This window comes from Fulmarus glacialis, unplaced genomic scaffold, assembly GCF_000690835.1.
Source record: "Fulmarus glacialis isolate BGI_N327 unplaced genomic scaffold, ASM69083v1 scaffold6729, whole genome shotgun sequence".
Lineage (NCBI taxonomy): Eukaryota > Metazoa > Chordata > Aves > Procellariiformes > Procellariidae > Fulmarus > Fulmarus glacialis.
This window is the reverse complement of record NW_009232536.1, coordinates 436-15,516: the sequence shown is the minus strand read 5'-3', so window position 1 is coordinate 15,516 and position 15,081 is coordinate 436. Positions and strand designations below refer to the sequence as shown.

Genomic DNA, 15,081 nt, shown 5'->3' with positions numbered 1-15,081 from the left:
AATGCCTTGGGCTCAACAAGGTAAAAACACAAGAACCACCATGCTGACTGTATGTTGTATCAAAATTTACAACTGTGACCTGAAAGTAGAGTGTAAAGTTAACTTTTGTGGCTTTTCCTCCTGGTCTTTCCCAGCTGTTTGTTGTTAATCATGAGCAGGCATGAAAGAGGGCTTTCTTGGCTGTACAACCATCCTGGCTGTCAGGAGGAGAAAAGGTTGTCAGGAATGTTTGCATGGAAACTACAGAAAATGCCTTTTTTAATTTCCCTCCCCCACCCCTGCAAAGTATCCCAATTTGAGTGTTCAAAAAATTGGAGGTTCCCAGAATCAGTAGTTAAAATGGAAAATATTTGCCATGATTTATATGAAAAATTACGCTAGTTTCCCAGTCTAGAACAGCATACAATGGTGGGTAGCCATAGCAAATTCGGTTACTGTGGGTTTTTTGGTTATAGATCAAATATGAATGAGTAAATACTTACTTTTTTTTTTAAAAAACAGTGATTGCATTTGAAGGTTTGGTAACTGTGACTCTAGGGCCTGCGGTGAGAGTCCATGGCCTAAATATAAAGTAATGTGACAGGCATTCATATGGATGACCTGAGGTGGAATCTTAAATTCATCCCCTCGCTCTTGTTTGCCCAAGGGGCCAGAGGGATTATCTGTACAGCCTCAGAGCTCCTGGAAAGAAAGTTCTTCTGTTCCTGTGTTCCTCCTGCTCTTGCCTTGGCTTTAGGGCAATCTCTTTGTTATGTGAATAGCTTGACAGAGGCTGTTTTCAGCTTGCCCCAAGGATTCCTTCCTACTAGATATGGTAACTAATATAGGGAAGCATAGGACTTTTTTATTCAGTTCCTATTAGCTAGCTAACTTAAAACTAGAATTTTTAAAACATTTTTCTCTTTGAATACAACAGTCACATGTGAAACATGCAAATAACTGAATGGTTGGAGGAGAGAAGCTAAGCAATTCCAACGTCTACGAAGTATAGCCTTGAGTGAAACTTGGTCCTACATAAGTCAGCGAGAATTGCCCTCTGATGGTGTTCAGTGCCTCAGCTTGCCAAATATGATCTCCATTTTGTGTTTTATACTTCCTAGTTAACCAACTTTCCATTTGTTTCATTTCTGCATCTTATCCTTCCAATACAGGGTGCTCAATTCTTAGTGTGTTCCTCCCAGAACCTAGAAACTCAAGTGCAGAGGTTTGGGGAAACTACTTCCGTTTATTTTCCCACAGTCTTCCATGAGAAGCATTCTTGGTTTGTAACATCTGATGAGTATAGTAAGTTAGCTGGTTGGCCTAGAATATGTGAATTGTTAAATTGAAATTACAAAATTTACATATGAATAAACTGAGTAATCTTTCTTTTGGCCACATCACACTTGGTAGTGGCTTTAACTGTTAAATTGGAAAGTTTGGAGAAGAGAGTGTGTGTGTGGAGGGGATTGTTTTATTTTTCAAAACTTCTAATAAATTGCTAAGTATTTGGTATACTTGTTAATATAAGTATGCATTTCTCTCGCTCTTCTCCATCCAGTATATTTTTGAAAGGTTTAATTAGTAAGTTCCATCTGTTACCTTTTTTTTTTGAAGAAAAAAAAAAAAAAAAAAAAAAGGCAAACCAAAAAATCCCCCCAAACTTAAATTGTTCTATTTGTTTCAAAGCTAGTTGGGGAATTGCTACAACTCCCTTTCCGAACTTCTTCCAGTAAATTATGCTCTCCTACCTTTCTTAAAGGTTATTAAAAGGGAGGACCTGTTTGTAACATCAAAGCTCTGGAATACAAAGCACCACCCAGAAGACGTAGAACCAGCGCTAAGGAAAACACTTGGAGATTTGAAACTGGATTACCTGGACCTGTACCTCATGCACTGGCCTCATGCCTTTGAGTAAGTTCTACCTGGAAAGGGCACAGAAAGCAGAAACCCCAGTTTTATGTAAGTGGCTGGTGTTATGTCCTGAGGAGCTTCTTTCTGGGCTGTGAATTTCTTCCTGTGTATACTGCCTGCAAGATGTTTTTCAGCGTGGCTAATAATGTAGTCCTTCAGACTGTCATACAGACACTCTTTTCTACCCATAACCTGTACACTTACTCATATTTGGTCCATTCATTCACAGAAACAATTGTTCAAATTTCATTCTTCTTTGAATTTCAGTTGGGTGAGAGTTCTTTTTACTGTTAGATTTGTAGCATGTCTGTAAACATACAGTAGAGGAGACAAAATTTCTGGATTTGTGTAGAAGTATTGTAAATAGAAAAGGGATAATTGTTCTCATTATTTAGCAATGATGAGGCTGGAAAAATGGGTATTAAGTCTTCATTTAAAATCTTCAAGCAATTACTTAAATTTTTTAATAGTGAGGACAACTAGGTAATGAAATTAGGATCACTAAACTTACGACAGTTTGGCATGGATGCCAAAGTTAGGTAACTGAAAGGAGTCTAACTGGGAAAAAGTAATAAAGCTTTATGGGACAGGTTTCTATACTGAAGCTTGCTATCTTACACTAGCTGAAAATTTGGCTTGCTGCGAGGTAAAATCTTTGTTGAGTTTAAAATATATTAGAAGTTTAAAATAGCCTAGTATCTTCGTCTAGACATTGGGGAAGTGTGGCAGCTATTCTCGGTTCTGCTATGACCTACATGATAACCTTGAAGAAATCCTGTCACTGCTTTGTGCCTTAGTTTTACTTGACTGTAAAATGAGAATTAAGTGTTTTGTAAAGACGACAGCACTTTTCACTAATAGTTATTAACTGTACTGGAGTGGCCAAGCACATGCAGTATCATGGTGTTACCTGTGTGAGGAGGAAAAGAAAATCACTTCTTATGACACTTTAATTCTACATTTGAGGAAATATGGGGTGAGAAAGTTCTCCAGTTAAGTGCTAAATGCACTTATCCTACCACTCCATCAGAAGCAGAGTTCCTTGCTTTATTTTCTTGTAGTTGTGGAAGCAGTTCTGCCCCCCCATCCCTACAATCTGTAAAAAGGCAGGGGGGGAATAAATCTCCTGACCAGATGTTTGCATGGAGACTTCACTCAACAGGGGAAACCCTGTCAGTTTAAGGGGCTTCTGTTTGTTCTGCAAATTTGAAAACATTTATTTCCCCCTTCTAGTCATATGAACTGAATTTTACAAAGCATACAACACTAACGGTAAGAGGAAAGACGCTCAAAGTATAAATGTATTCCTCAGCATGACAGAATGAGGAAGTGTTTTCAACTAGAGCTGGTTGGGAGGAAGAACTACTAAAAATTCCCCCTATTGTGAAACAGGTTTGTTTTCCAGTTGATTGAAAAAAAAACATTAAACATTGCTTTGATAATAACACATAACACAAATAATGATGTATATTTAGATATTACTAATATTTAAATATGCTTGATGTAGTGGAAACTGTTGACAAAACTGACGTTCTAATAAAGCAGTTTTATGTTTTCTCATTGGAAACTGTTAACTCTACAGTTTTTCATTAGCTCTACTTCAACTGTTTTAATGCATGGTTATCTATAATGCCTATTGTATTGGGAAGCTAAGCAAAAGAATGTTATTTACACAGAAATTAAAATAGACTTCCAGATGAAAATCACAGTGCCTCTACGTCTTGAAAATTAATGTTTCACTTAATATATTTACTCCTGACGTATAAGGCTGCTTTTCTGAGTTGGGAGCTCATGAGGTTTTCAGAGTTATTTTTGGTTCCAGATCTATCAATGACATGAACAAGAACCATCTCCCCTTGTTCCCAGTTGCTGCCATTTCTCACACTGTTCACCGCTTAGCTAGAGCAACGTAAGACAGTCTCCGAGATCTGAGCTAGCAGAGTCCTGCAGTGGTTATGAAGCAGCGCTCTTCCAGGGTGATTGCTGGCACCCCTTCAAGCGTGGACTGCTCAGAGACCAGTCACAGCCCTTTGGCAGTGCGGTGGTGTCGCCTGGCATAACCAGGTTCTTTGTGTGTGTTGTTTGGTTTTGGTTTTAATTTTATTTTATTTTTTAAATGCATTGGTATGACTAACTGGAAACACACCCAACCTACAATCAACATGTATATGCTAAGACTTCTGTGAGAATCTGCACTTGTATCGAGTGCTAACACTCCTACAGAATCCAGAGGGAGTGGGAAAGCCAGTGTACTTTGAATGCAGTCTCTCCTAGGTAGCTCTTAAACCAAGATCCCTTTGGTAGCAGCTCCAAACAGACTATAAAGAGTATTAGTCCTCCCTCAAAAACAAACTGAAAAACTAAAGCCGCCTTCTGAGTTGCTGCTCTCCAAATCAGCTGTTTCAGTAGGATCAAAGTGTGCAAAGAGCTGCTGCTGTGTATATGGTGGCTTATCAGTTCTGTGTAGTCACTACCATATCAGCAAGTAGTTCAAAGTACTGTATAACAAGTTTACATAGGAAAGACTGTATGTGAAATAACTTCTTATAGGTTAAGTCAGCATAATGGAATTCAACAGACAAATTTGCTCAGTTTGTACTCTATCCTCCAAACTATGTATAAGCTTTTGAGAATACTTTGCGGAAAGTTTCTTTTAGTGAAGAACTAACATAATATAAATAATGTGGTATATGTACTTACACTTTACCTTTGATGCTGTAGACGAGGGGACAATCTCTTCCCAAAGAATCCTGATAACACGATGCGTTACGATTACACTGATTACAAGGATACCTGGAAGGCTATGGAGAAGCTGGTAGAAAAAGGTCTTGTGAAAGCCGTTGGGCTGTCAAACTTCAACAGTCATCAGATCGATGATGTACTAAGTGTGGCTACTGTCAAACCAGCTGTGCTCCAGGTAAGATGAATAAAGGAGAGGACAAATACCTTTCCTATGTATCCATAGGAACAATTTGCAAACCAATGCTACGTGTTTAGCACAAGGGGTGCAGCTTCTGATGTACAGGGAAGAATATAGTTGGCTCTGCAGGAGCAGGCACACAGAGGTGGTCTTTCCAGGCAAATTAATTTGTGGGGAAGAGGCCTATATCCATGTCCTGTGGCCATTTATACCTGCTTAGTTGAACAGGTCTGTGGAAGAGTTCGTCTTCCCTGTGAGGATCATTTTACTCTATAAGAAAGAAAGACTGTGAGGGAGTAACTTGAATCCCTTCTATAGAGAGCTTCCTTGCTTGTTGGGTGATCTGTTTGGTACATGGGGAAAATCCAGCACTCTAAACTTAGGCGATCTATTCTCCTTTTCCTGTAAACTTAGTCTACTAGCCAGCTTTTTATTTTCCTTAACTTAAACTTCATCCTCATAAGGTTTTCCAGAATCTGGAATGACCTCCTGTGATGTGTTTGGTTCTGCTGTGCTTTTGACTTCCTGCTTGCTTAGAGTTTTGTGTTGTTTCTAGCCACTCATTGTGGGTCATTTTAATAGGTAGAATGCCATCCTTACCTAGCTCAGAATGACCTGATAGCTCATTGCCAGAAACGAGGACTGGTTGTCACTGCCTACAGTCCCCTTGGTTCTCCAGATCGCATGTGGAAACACCCAGATGAACCTGTGCTTCTAGAAGAACCTGGGATCAAAGAACTGGCAGAAAAATACAGCAAGTCACCTGCACAGATCGTCCTCAGGTACAGAACAATTGTGAGAGAGGGTGGCATTTGGGACCTGGCCTTAAATAAAGCAAAACATGCAAGCTAGAAGGAATCTACTTAAACTGCGTGTTCTTCCCCATTGGTGGGGAGTTAAAATCACAGAGAGCGCAAACCCCATTTGGTGCTTGTTTTACAGAGTTGGTAGAGTTGATCCTGCCTTAGTGCAGGTGGATGGACTAGATCTGAGTGTTCCATTCAGGGCCTGGATCCATGCCTGGGACAGTTTGCTAGCTTTTCGGCTGTGGAATAGCAGTAGGACAATTAAGGCAGCAGTGCATCACATTTGAGTGCCACCTGCTGAATTTGCACATGGTCAGTTTCTTGAACCCTTGAGCTCTTGCTACTGCATTCAAATGGGCTCCCAGGAAGAGGGGCTGAGGAAGGGACCTTCCTTCTTCTCAGTGAAGAACTGTTTGCTGTTTTATTTTTTATATAGCAAAAGGCAGCTGCTGGATACTGGGAAACAAGATGATTGAGTGATATCCAGAATATGATCAGCACCTTGTAAAGTAAAATTGGATTTCTATCCTCATTTTTTTTTTTTTGTCTGGCTCTGTATCTATCAATATCACTGCTACGGTCTTGGGCAGCAGCAATTTACCCTGCCAGCTGAACACGTTCAAGATTTTGTGCTCAAACCACTAGACAGGCACTTGAGGGATCTGGGTTTTCTTCTAGTTTCTCGGTGGTTGTCATGTTAGAACTTGCGTAAAATGCTTAAGTACATTTTTTCCTGACTGTTTCTTGGCTTTCTAGCTTAAAGCACCTGAAACTTGCTTGCTTGTTCAAAGGCATGAACATCTTCCTCTCATTGATTAGTCCAGTGGCTACTGTTTTGCTTGAGCTTGGACATACTAGGTCCTAATACAATACAGTGCTATGTCAGCCCTCTTCTGGGTATTTTTATTTCACATAGAAACATAAGAGGCATCTCTGATGCCACAGATTATTATTCAACCAAAATAAATATCGTGGTTCTTGAGCTACACGCACAGAAAATCTCTCTCCTCCTCCTCTTAACAGATGGCAAGTGCAGCGTAAAGTGGCTGCCATTCCCAAGAGTGTCACTCCCACTCGCATTCAGCAGAATCTCCAGGTAAGTTTAAATGGAGGGAAGGAGTTTCAGCAATGCCCTCTTATTTGAATAATATACTGTCCTACTACTTGCAGAACAACAAGCTGAGGCACTTGGTTCATACTTGTTCATCAATGTATGCACATGCTTAGAAGGGAGGGTAAACATTTTTGGAAAACAAACTTGATATGCTTTAAGCAACTAAGTGTGTAAGTGTGTGCATACGTGCACATGCACAGTCTTGTTATCAAAAGGTAAAGAATGTACTTTGTAGAAGTTAAATGAAAAATCTTTACTGAAATTTATCTGAGATACAAATTTATTGAACAAGGGAGTCTTCTAATGATGTTCAGTGGTTCTTGCTTATGAATAACAGTTGCTCTATCCTGCAAGTGAGGGCTGGTGACTATTTCTGCAACAAACTGTCATTCTAATGATGCTGAAGGAATAGAATTAGAGTGATTCACTTCTGGTCTGAAGTAGAAACAGTTCACTCTAGAAATTATTTGAAAACTCTGACTTCCAATAATTTGCAGGGAAGTATCTGAATCACGCCTTGATCTTTTTTTCAGCCCTTAATCATACAGATAGGCTGGTTACAAGTTTTTAAGTTCGGACTTGTTTCTATAACTGTTACTTCCATGAAACCGAGTTCTGCCATGTAGTATGCTGCTAGAAATGTCAAGAAACTCCAGTAAACTCTGCAGTTACTCGAGGTTTAAATCTTCATGGGAACAGAATATTTGATTGAATAGGCAGCACTTGCTTGGAGGAACAGTCCTGCTGCTTTTTATCTTTGTGGAAGAGTGCTATGCAGTGTCAGTGTAAACTTAGAGTTGGCAAATGTATGAATACATCAGGCTTTAAGCCTTTGTTTTGGTGTTTGTTATAAAATGAGTTTAATTGCAACTTCATATTTATAAACAGAAGACAAACTAATGCTGTCTGAAGCCAAGATTTTTGCAGATACATAAATTCTATTGATCAGAGTTCCATGGAAATTCCCTCTATTTGAAGCTCAGACTTATCAAAGTTGCATCTTCTGAAGGTGTTTGAAATATTACAAGTCACATTATATTTAATTTACTTGGGTTTTAACACTAGGATCTTCCAACTCTAATATAGCATGTAAGTTTTCTTTTTGAAAGTACAAAAGAAATATTATGTAACTACAGCTTAATAAATTATTCCAGTCTTGTGTGTGTACATGTGTGCGTTTGCCTCAGTTACAACTGTATTCTACTGTCATCTGAAATTAAACACTGAAATAATCAGCAATGTCTCAGGTCACTGCTGCTGTTCCATTCTGTCCTGGATTATTGAGAAGTGGAACCTTTTTGCCTTTAAGTCAGCTCTATTGCTTGTGGATCTCTGGAGAAATTCACGGTACAAGGGGATGGTTGTGACTTAAAAAGGAAACAAAACCAAGAGGCAAAACTCAACATCAATTAAATATTAAAAACCTATGGTTATTGAATAAAGCCTCTTGCTTTTGTTCCCAGGTGTTTGATTTCAGCCTCACAGAAGAGGAGATGAGCCATATTGGAAGCCTGAATAAAAACTGGCGTTACATTGTGCCAATGATTACGGTAAATTTCTCATGTTTCTATTAGTTTTCATTATGTGATGTGGCCACAACTTGGGGTTGTTGCAGTTTTCCTTCTTTTACTGTCCCCATCAGAACTACTTACTCATAAGAACACTACATCTTTTTAGGGTATCTAAGATGAAAGAATTTTTCAAAAGCTGGGTACAAAAAAAGGTAACTTTTTGACAAGTTTTCTCCTCTGTTTTGGCCGCTGATGGCTCTTTTGAGTTCTCGTTACTGACCTGTCCATGGGCCTTTAAACCAGAGTCCCATCTTACTTCAAATCTTACCGAACTCCTGCTGATTTGTTCTTCTCATGTACAAGCAGGCTAAGGTCCATGCCATTCCTCCAGAAGTATTCCTTGTTCCAACTGTCCCTCTCTACTTTATACCATAAACCTCTAAGATCAGTGAAGACTCAGGGTGCTGTTAGTTCTCCACATCCATTGTGGAAGTCACATGAGGGAATTTGTCCACTCCCCTCCACTGGATGTCCCCCCTTTCAGCATCTGTTGTAATGACCTTCCTCCAATGCAAGGAGTTTGGGTTGGGCTGTTGTATGTTTCTTCCCAAATTCATTAGCTGCAGCATTTTTTAGGATCAGTAGTTTACTCTGTCACATGAAACCTTACCTCACGTGCTATCAGATGCCAGTCTGTTTTTAGAGAACCAATGCCTTGTAAGTGTTGAAGTCCTCTTGGTCGTTCTTTTCTTATATTAAAGATCCTAACTTTGTTCCCTTCCCCTCACTGCAAAAAAAAAAAAAAGTCAGTGCCTTGTTGTCTCCTGTCTTTATAGTGTTCCTCATTTCTTATTGTCCTGCTTCCGACTATACAACAGAGAGCTGTTGCCGCTCCCTAGTGCGTCGCTGACCACATATGGCAACTGTGCTATAATGAGCCTGAAGTGATCTATCACTTCTCTGTCATACAGTACACTGCATAGATACAGTAGATCTCTGCAAATTTTGAAGCTGTCAAGCATGTCCTTGTCTCTCCAACAGTTTGCCTGCCTGTAAATTATTCTTCAGTAGTCAGTGGCTACTGGCTATGGGAGTTCTTTGGGGAAAGCTTTTCTCCAGGATTTATTACTGAGTTTTTTTTGAATACTTGAGAGCATATCAGTGACTAGTCTGAGTTAGAAAAGAGAAGTTATGAATTACTGTCTCATATCAAGGGTAGATACTTGTTATAGCTTTCACTGTTTGTCATGCTGGGGCTTATGAGAGCTTCAAGGCCATGCTTTTAACTGTAGGGTTGCTTCAGTATGTGTGTGTAAATATAAACTCCCACATCCCTGCAACCAAAATTATCTTTGCGCTTACGGGTCAGGAGTCTATACACCAAACTGCAAGCTTAGCTGCTCATCTGTGTGAATGTGGTAGTGACAAGCACACCTGCTGCTTACAGTATGTTTCTTTCAAGTGTTTTGCTACTTGTGCTGCAAACAAAGTTGTTTTGTTAATGAAACTGCAAAATACATTAGAATGTAGCCTGGCTTGGATGAGCTGGGGATAATTAATGTGCTTTTGTTACCTGGGAAACCTGATCAGATCACAGTGATTCACAAAGGAGAGATGAAATACAGTTCAAAGTGCTAGCCCATCCAACTAGAAAAAGGGTGAATGTGGTGCAGCTGGGCTTCAAAGATATTGCCATACTGTCAGATAACAAGACAGGAAGAAGCAAGATGAGGAGAATTAAAACACGACTCTGTAGCTGTAAGATCTTTAGCGGAACCTTTTGTCTCCTGCCCATCCCTTCTGGGCTTATGGGAAAGAATTTTCATCAACTCTGAATTAAAATTCCTGTCTAACCTTTCATGCCTATCTCCTCTATGAATGTAATTTATAGTGTCTGAATTTCAAAGAGTGATATGGCAGTGATGTCAGAGCTCCTATGATAACTGACGAAACATTTTTTTCTTGCTTTACTTCATTGATATATAACCACAAATTCTTAATAGTTATGCCACTCTTCTCCACATTGTGTTTTGTTTAAAGCCTGAGGCGAGGCTATTGCATTGCGTGTAGACAATTTAAGTTGCTTTATACTTTAACAGTTCATTGTCTGGATAGAAGTTGGAAATTACCTTGCACCAGCCTGAAATCTGAACTTTTGGAAACACATAATTGGCCAAGGAATATACTTAAGTGAAACTTGAATGACTAGCAAGCCAGGAGAGGAGGAGTGATGGTGTTGTACACGTGATGATCTGTCTATTTTTGGTAGGATTGTGGTTTAACCTGGCAGGCAGCTAAACACCACACAGCCGTTCACTCACCACCCCCTCTGCAGTGGGATGGGGGAGAGAATTGCGGGGGAAAAAAAAAAAGTAACATTCGTGGGCAGTTTAAGACAGTTTAATAGGACGGAAAAGGAAGGGAAAATAATAATAATGATAAAAGAATATACAAAATAAGTGATGCACAATGCAGTTGCTCACCACCTGCCAACCAATGCCCAGCCAGTTCCCAAGCAGCGGCCCCCTGGCCAGCTTTCCCCCAGTTTATATACTGAGCATGATGTCATATGGTATGGAATATCCCTTTGGCCAGTTTGGGTCAGCTGTCTTGGCTGTGCCCCCTCCCAGCTTCTTGAGCATCTCTATCCTTCTCAGTCAGTAGAGCATGAGAAGCTGAAAAGTCCTTGACTAGGGTAAGCACTACTTAACACACTGATGTTTTAGTTATTAACATTATTCCCCTACTAAATCCAAAACACAGCACTGTAACAGCTACTAAGAAGAAAATTAACTCTATCCCAGACGAAACCAGGACAGATAGTTAGCTACCGTTGACCTGCAGTGTGTTCACTGCTGATTTTACCCCACTTCCTTCTCTCAAATTCCTGGGGTAGACTGGAATCAGCTATGTGAAACATTGCTTCTGGCAGCTGCTGTCTTGGCATGCTGCGAACAAGAATGCTTACCTGAAGGGCTGTTCTGTGTAGTGAAATATGCAGGGAAAGAAACAGGGTGGGGGGAAATGAGGAATATGAATTCTAGGAACATGAGGAAGTTATTGGCTCTCAAGAGAATATGAGGAAACCTGAAGATACTGTGATAGTTTTGTCCACAGTTTTAAGGGTTGCCTTTAGTTGACAGCTTCATTTCAGCTTTATTTTATTTTAATCTGAGCATCAGTCAAATGTTAAACCTTGACATCTTAGTTTTCTGCTCTCTAGTGCCCCCACGTGACTAATTTCACACTTCAGTAGTCACTGTAAACAATTCATTACTAGGGATTCCAGTTGTTGCTTTGAAATGCAGGTTTTATACTGAAAGCTAATAAAGGGACTTGCTAGTGGATACTTGGTTTGAAAGTCCCTGTGGTTCCCTCTGCCCCCATAACATTTTGAGTGATCTCTAGCATCACGTGTATAAAAATCACATTTATATGTATAAAAATCAATGATTTCTCTAACACAGCTTTTATTCAGTCATTAGTCGCTTAACAGAAGTTTTAGCTGAGTGATGCTAGTCTGTCACCCAGGGAGGTGTGTACCTCTTTGCCAATGCCTAAATTTCCCCAAACATTATAGATGAGGAGCAAGGTTTTACCTCAGCTCCTCGGAAGTTGGGGGTGTTGCAATGGACTTAGTGCAAATAGAAATGCAACTTGTGCATCTGAATGCTTAGAGGTGGGATGTAGGAATTGAGACTTTTGCATGGCCACGTCTGCTTTTGGGCCAGCCTGAGCCTCTGTTTCATTATCTGTGATCATCAGTTTCAGTATTCCCATTTTACAGCTGGTGAAGCTGGTCTTCCATGGAAATGTTCTTAAACAAAAAGTGCTATGAAGGAGTTCAGTGACACTATTAATGCTTCAGTGTATGACCCTGAACAAGTTATTCAATGTGTTTCATCTTACCCATCTGTAAAATCAGCAGTCCAGGATCTCTCTATCACGGAAACATGAGCAAATCTCTGACTCCATAATAAAGTGTTTTGAAGTGTGCATGTTACAACACTTACTCAATAACGGCTACAAAGCAAAAGGCTTTTAACTATTCTTAATCTAATTCTTCAAGCCTTAGCAGCTTGAAAGACTCTTGCTCTAGGCTACAGAAATCTATCTCTTTTTTTTTAAATTTTTTTTTTTTTTCTTTCAAGAAGTGCTAAGAGGACTCAGGGGTAGAGGGAACAGCTCTTGTTTAAGCTGAAGAAGATGCTCCCAGATGTTTGGGATATGAAGATTTAGAAATCTAAACCATGCAGAATTTGAAACTGAGAGTAAGAATGGATTTTTATCTTTCTGACTGGAGTCTGTCTGTTTACTTCACAGGTGAATGGAAAGCTAGTAGCAAGAGATGCTGGACACCCCCATTACCCGTTCAATGACCCCTATTAACTACTAGAAAATAAGGTGTTTGTATAACATGCTCCTCTGCATGCCCTTCCACAAAGTAATTGTTGCCACAATTTGTCAAAAAGCCTGTCCAAATAAAACCTTCCTTCCTGAGTAGGTTTAGTTACAATGTACTGCTTCTAATTGACCTCCTTTCTGGAGATACTGTAGCTTCCATGTCAAAGTTTGTGGATTTATTACAATGACTGCAAGCTCCTGGAAGCATCAAATCTTTTGGGGATTAGATAAAGAGTGGGGGAGCCTAAATCAAGTTCCAAACATGTCATCATCAGGTTAGGGCGATACTTGGGTTTACTGCCTGTGAAACAGTTTTGAAAGCTTTAGTTATTACCATGAGGAAAAAAAAAAGGGGGGGGAAAGGCATGAAATATTTTAAGACTAAATAACTGCTCAGCCATCGACTTTGATGCCTTTATTAATATTTTCATACAGGGAATAAAGTGAATTGTGCTACAATTGCACTATGTCCTTAAACCCAAGTAACCAGCCATGCCCAGTGCTTTTTATCCCCTTTAGAGTACTTGTGGGACTTAGAATTCTCTCTTCTCTATTTTCTTTTTCTTTTAATTTGCCTGTAGTTTTGAGGAGAATAAATACATACCCTGGAGCAGGCCTTCAGGGCAATCCTCTCTGTTGCTTGTCACATGGATAGGTTTCAGCTCTGACAATAGCTCTGATCATCCTATCACAAAAGCCTCAAGAACTTTTTAGCAAGTCTTGTAGAAAAACATCCTGCTTTCCCCATAAAGTTGCCCAGTGTCTTTTTACCAAAGATGTCCAGTCTGAGTTCTGGAAGGTCACAAAATTAGTTCCTGACTATACAGTAAGAGCAAAGACCTGTCAGAGGGCCCCTTCCATTTTAACATCACATTTTCAACTGCTGCCAGGGCTGATGCTTGGGAGAGCTGGTCCTGTCTGTTGTTCTTCTGCTGTCCTGCTGGTAACACCGGGCAAGTAATTTGCCTTTTCTGCGCCTCTGTTTTCCCACTTGCCACGTCTCTGTGTTACTGCCTGGCAGGGACTAATTTACTGAGTGCTGATACACTGTTGAGCAGGACTGGAGCTCTAGCACTAACAACGGTTTTATTTTGTCTCAGTCTCTTAATGAATTTTCCAGCCATCTGAGGCGTTAGTACCTACCAGTGCTCCAATGGTGATACCTTCTGTGGCCTTAGCAATGTTAACTCTTTATTTTGGTTTTCTCTACCTGTAAAATAGGATTAATGCTCATTTGCCTTGATGCAGACAGGGTAGCAAGGCAGAGTTTCTAAAGGCCTCTTGGATTTAAAACAAAGGAACTCTTTCAGATCTGCTGATGCCATTCACAGACACTCATAGGCATGACTCCTCGTTTGCTGCTGGATAAAGAAAGCTTAACTGACTGTAAGTGAAATAAAGAACACTTATTTTTGTTTTTCCTGTAGCAATAACAAACATAGAAGTAGAAGAATAATCCTTTGTATTCAAATAGTTCAAAAATTAAAGAATTAGATTATTTTAGTTTTGATAACCTCATTTACAGTGGGCCTATAGTAAAACTATATATCTCAAGCGTATACTACATCTCAAGCGTAATGCCGCCTCAAGTATTTCCTGCCCTGGGCCTCACAGCGTGCCGCTGAACTGGAACAAACCTGTTTATCACTGTTTGTAATCCTTATGTAAAATTTAAAGAATTTGTTTCCTGCTGAATTTACCTCAGTGGAGAAAGCCATTACAGCTCAGTTAGGATTCTTTACTAGACTGGACATTTTCTTCTAAGGGAAATGAAATCCCTGTTGGTTTTTTATTATTCTAATCAAACATGGGTGACTTTGAATAGGGTTCTTACTGCAAATCAGTAGGGAAGCAATTTTACTTTGAAGGCGCTATGTAGAATGTTAACAGCTGAATTTACCTCAGTGGAGAAAGCCATTACAGCTCAGTTAGGATTCTTTACTAGACTGGACATTTTCTTCTAAGGGAAATGAAATCCCTGTTGGTTTTTTATTATTCTAATCAAACATGGGTGACTTTGAATAGGGTTCTTACTGCAAATCAGTAGGGAAGCAATTTTACTTTGAAGGCGCTATGTAGAATGTTAACAGCAGTCATCCTGCCGAGAAAAATGGCTTTTGTTGCATGTATTTCCACTTGTATGTGTGCATCTCTTAAATAAATACTGTACTCAGTGTATGACTTTGAGACTTCTTTCCCCCTTTAATGTCAGGGTCCCAATTAACTTTTTCTAGTTACTTCTTTAATCAAAAGTAAGCGGGCAGAGAGAATTCCCAAGAAAAACAGATTAATTCTGTATCTCTATTAAGCCTGCAGTTCCCAGCTGCATGGGGTAACACAGCGCAGCTGAAGCTGGAGAACTTTTATCTTGACCCACACGGGGGGAGATGAGCCTCCGGGTCTCCACCAACGGCTTCGCTGCTGCTGTGCGAG

General features: G+C 39.8%; 1 protein-coding gene across 1 annotated transcript in view; it reads left to right on the top strand.

Annotated features, from left to right (window-relative positions):
* The window catches only part of LOC104081993 (alcohol dehydrogenase [NADP(+)]-like), a 19,121-nt gene extending 6,181 nt beyond the window's left edge, over positions 1 to 12,940 (top strand). The window contains 7 exon segments of the mRNA XM_009584934.1: positions 1 to 20; positions 1,742 to 1,893; positions 4,615 to 4,810; positions 5,396 to 5,595; positions 6,643 to 6,715; positions 8,197 to 8,283; positions 12,568 to 12,940. The exon segment at positions 1 to 20 is cut by the window's left edge and continues 18 nt beyond it. Coding sequence (XP_009583229.1) covers positions 1 to 20; positions 1,742 to 1,893; positions 4,615 to 4,810; positions 5,396 to 5,595; positions 6,643 to 6,715; positions 8,197 to 8,283; positions 12,568 to 12,633 — 794 coding nt within the window. The 3' untranslated portion in view covers positions 12,634 to 12,940.
* The last annotated feature ends 2,141 nt before the right edge of the window (positions 12,941 to 15,081 follow it).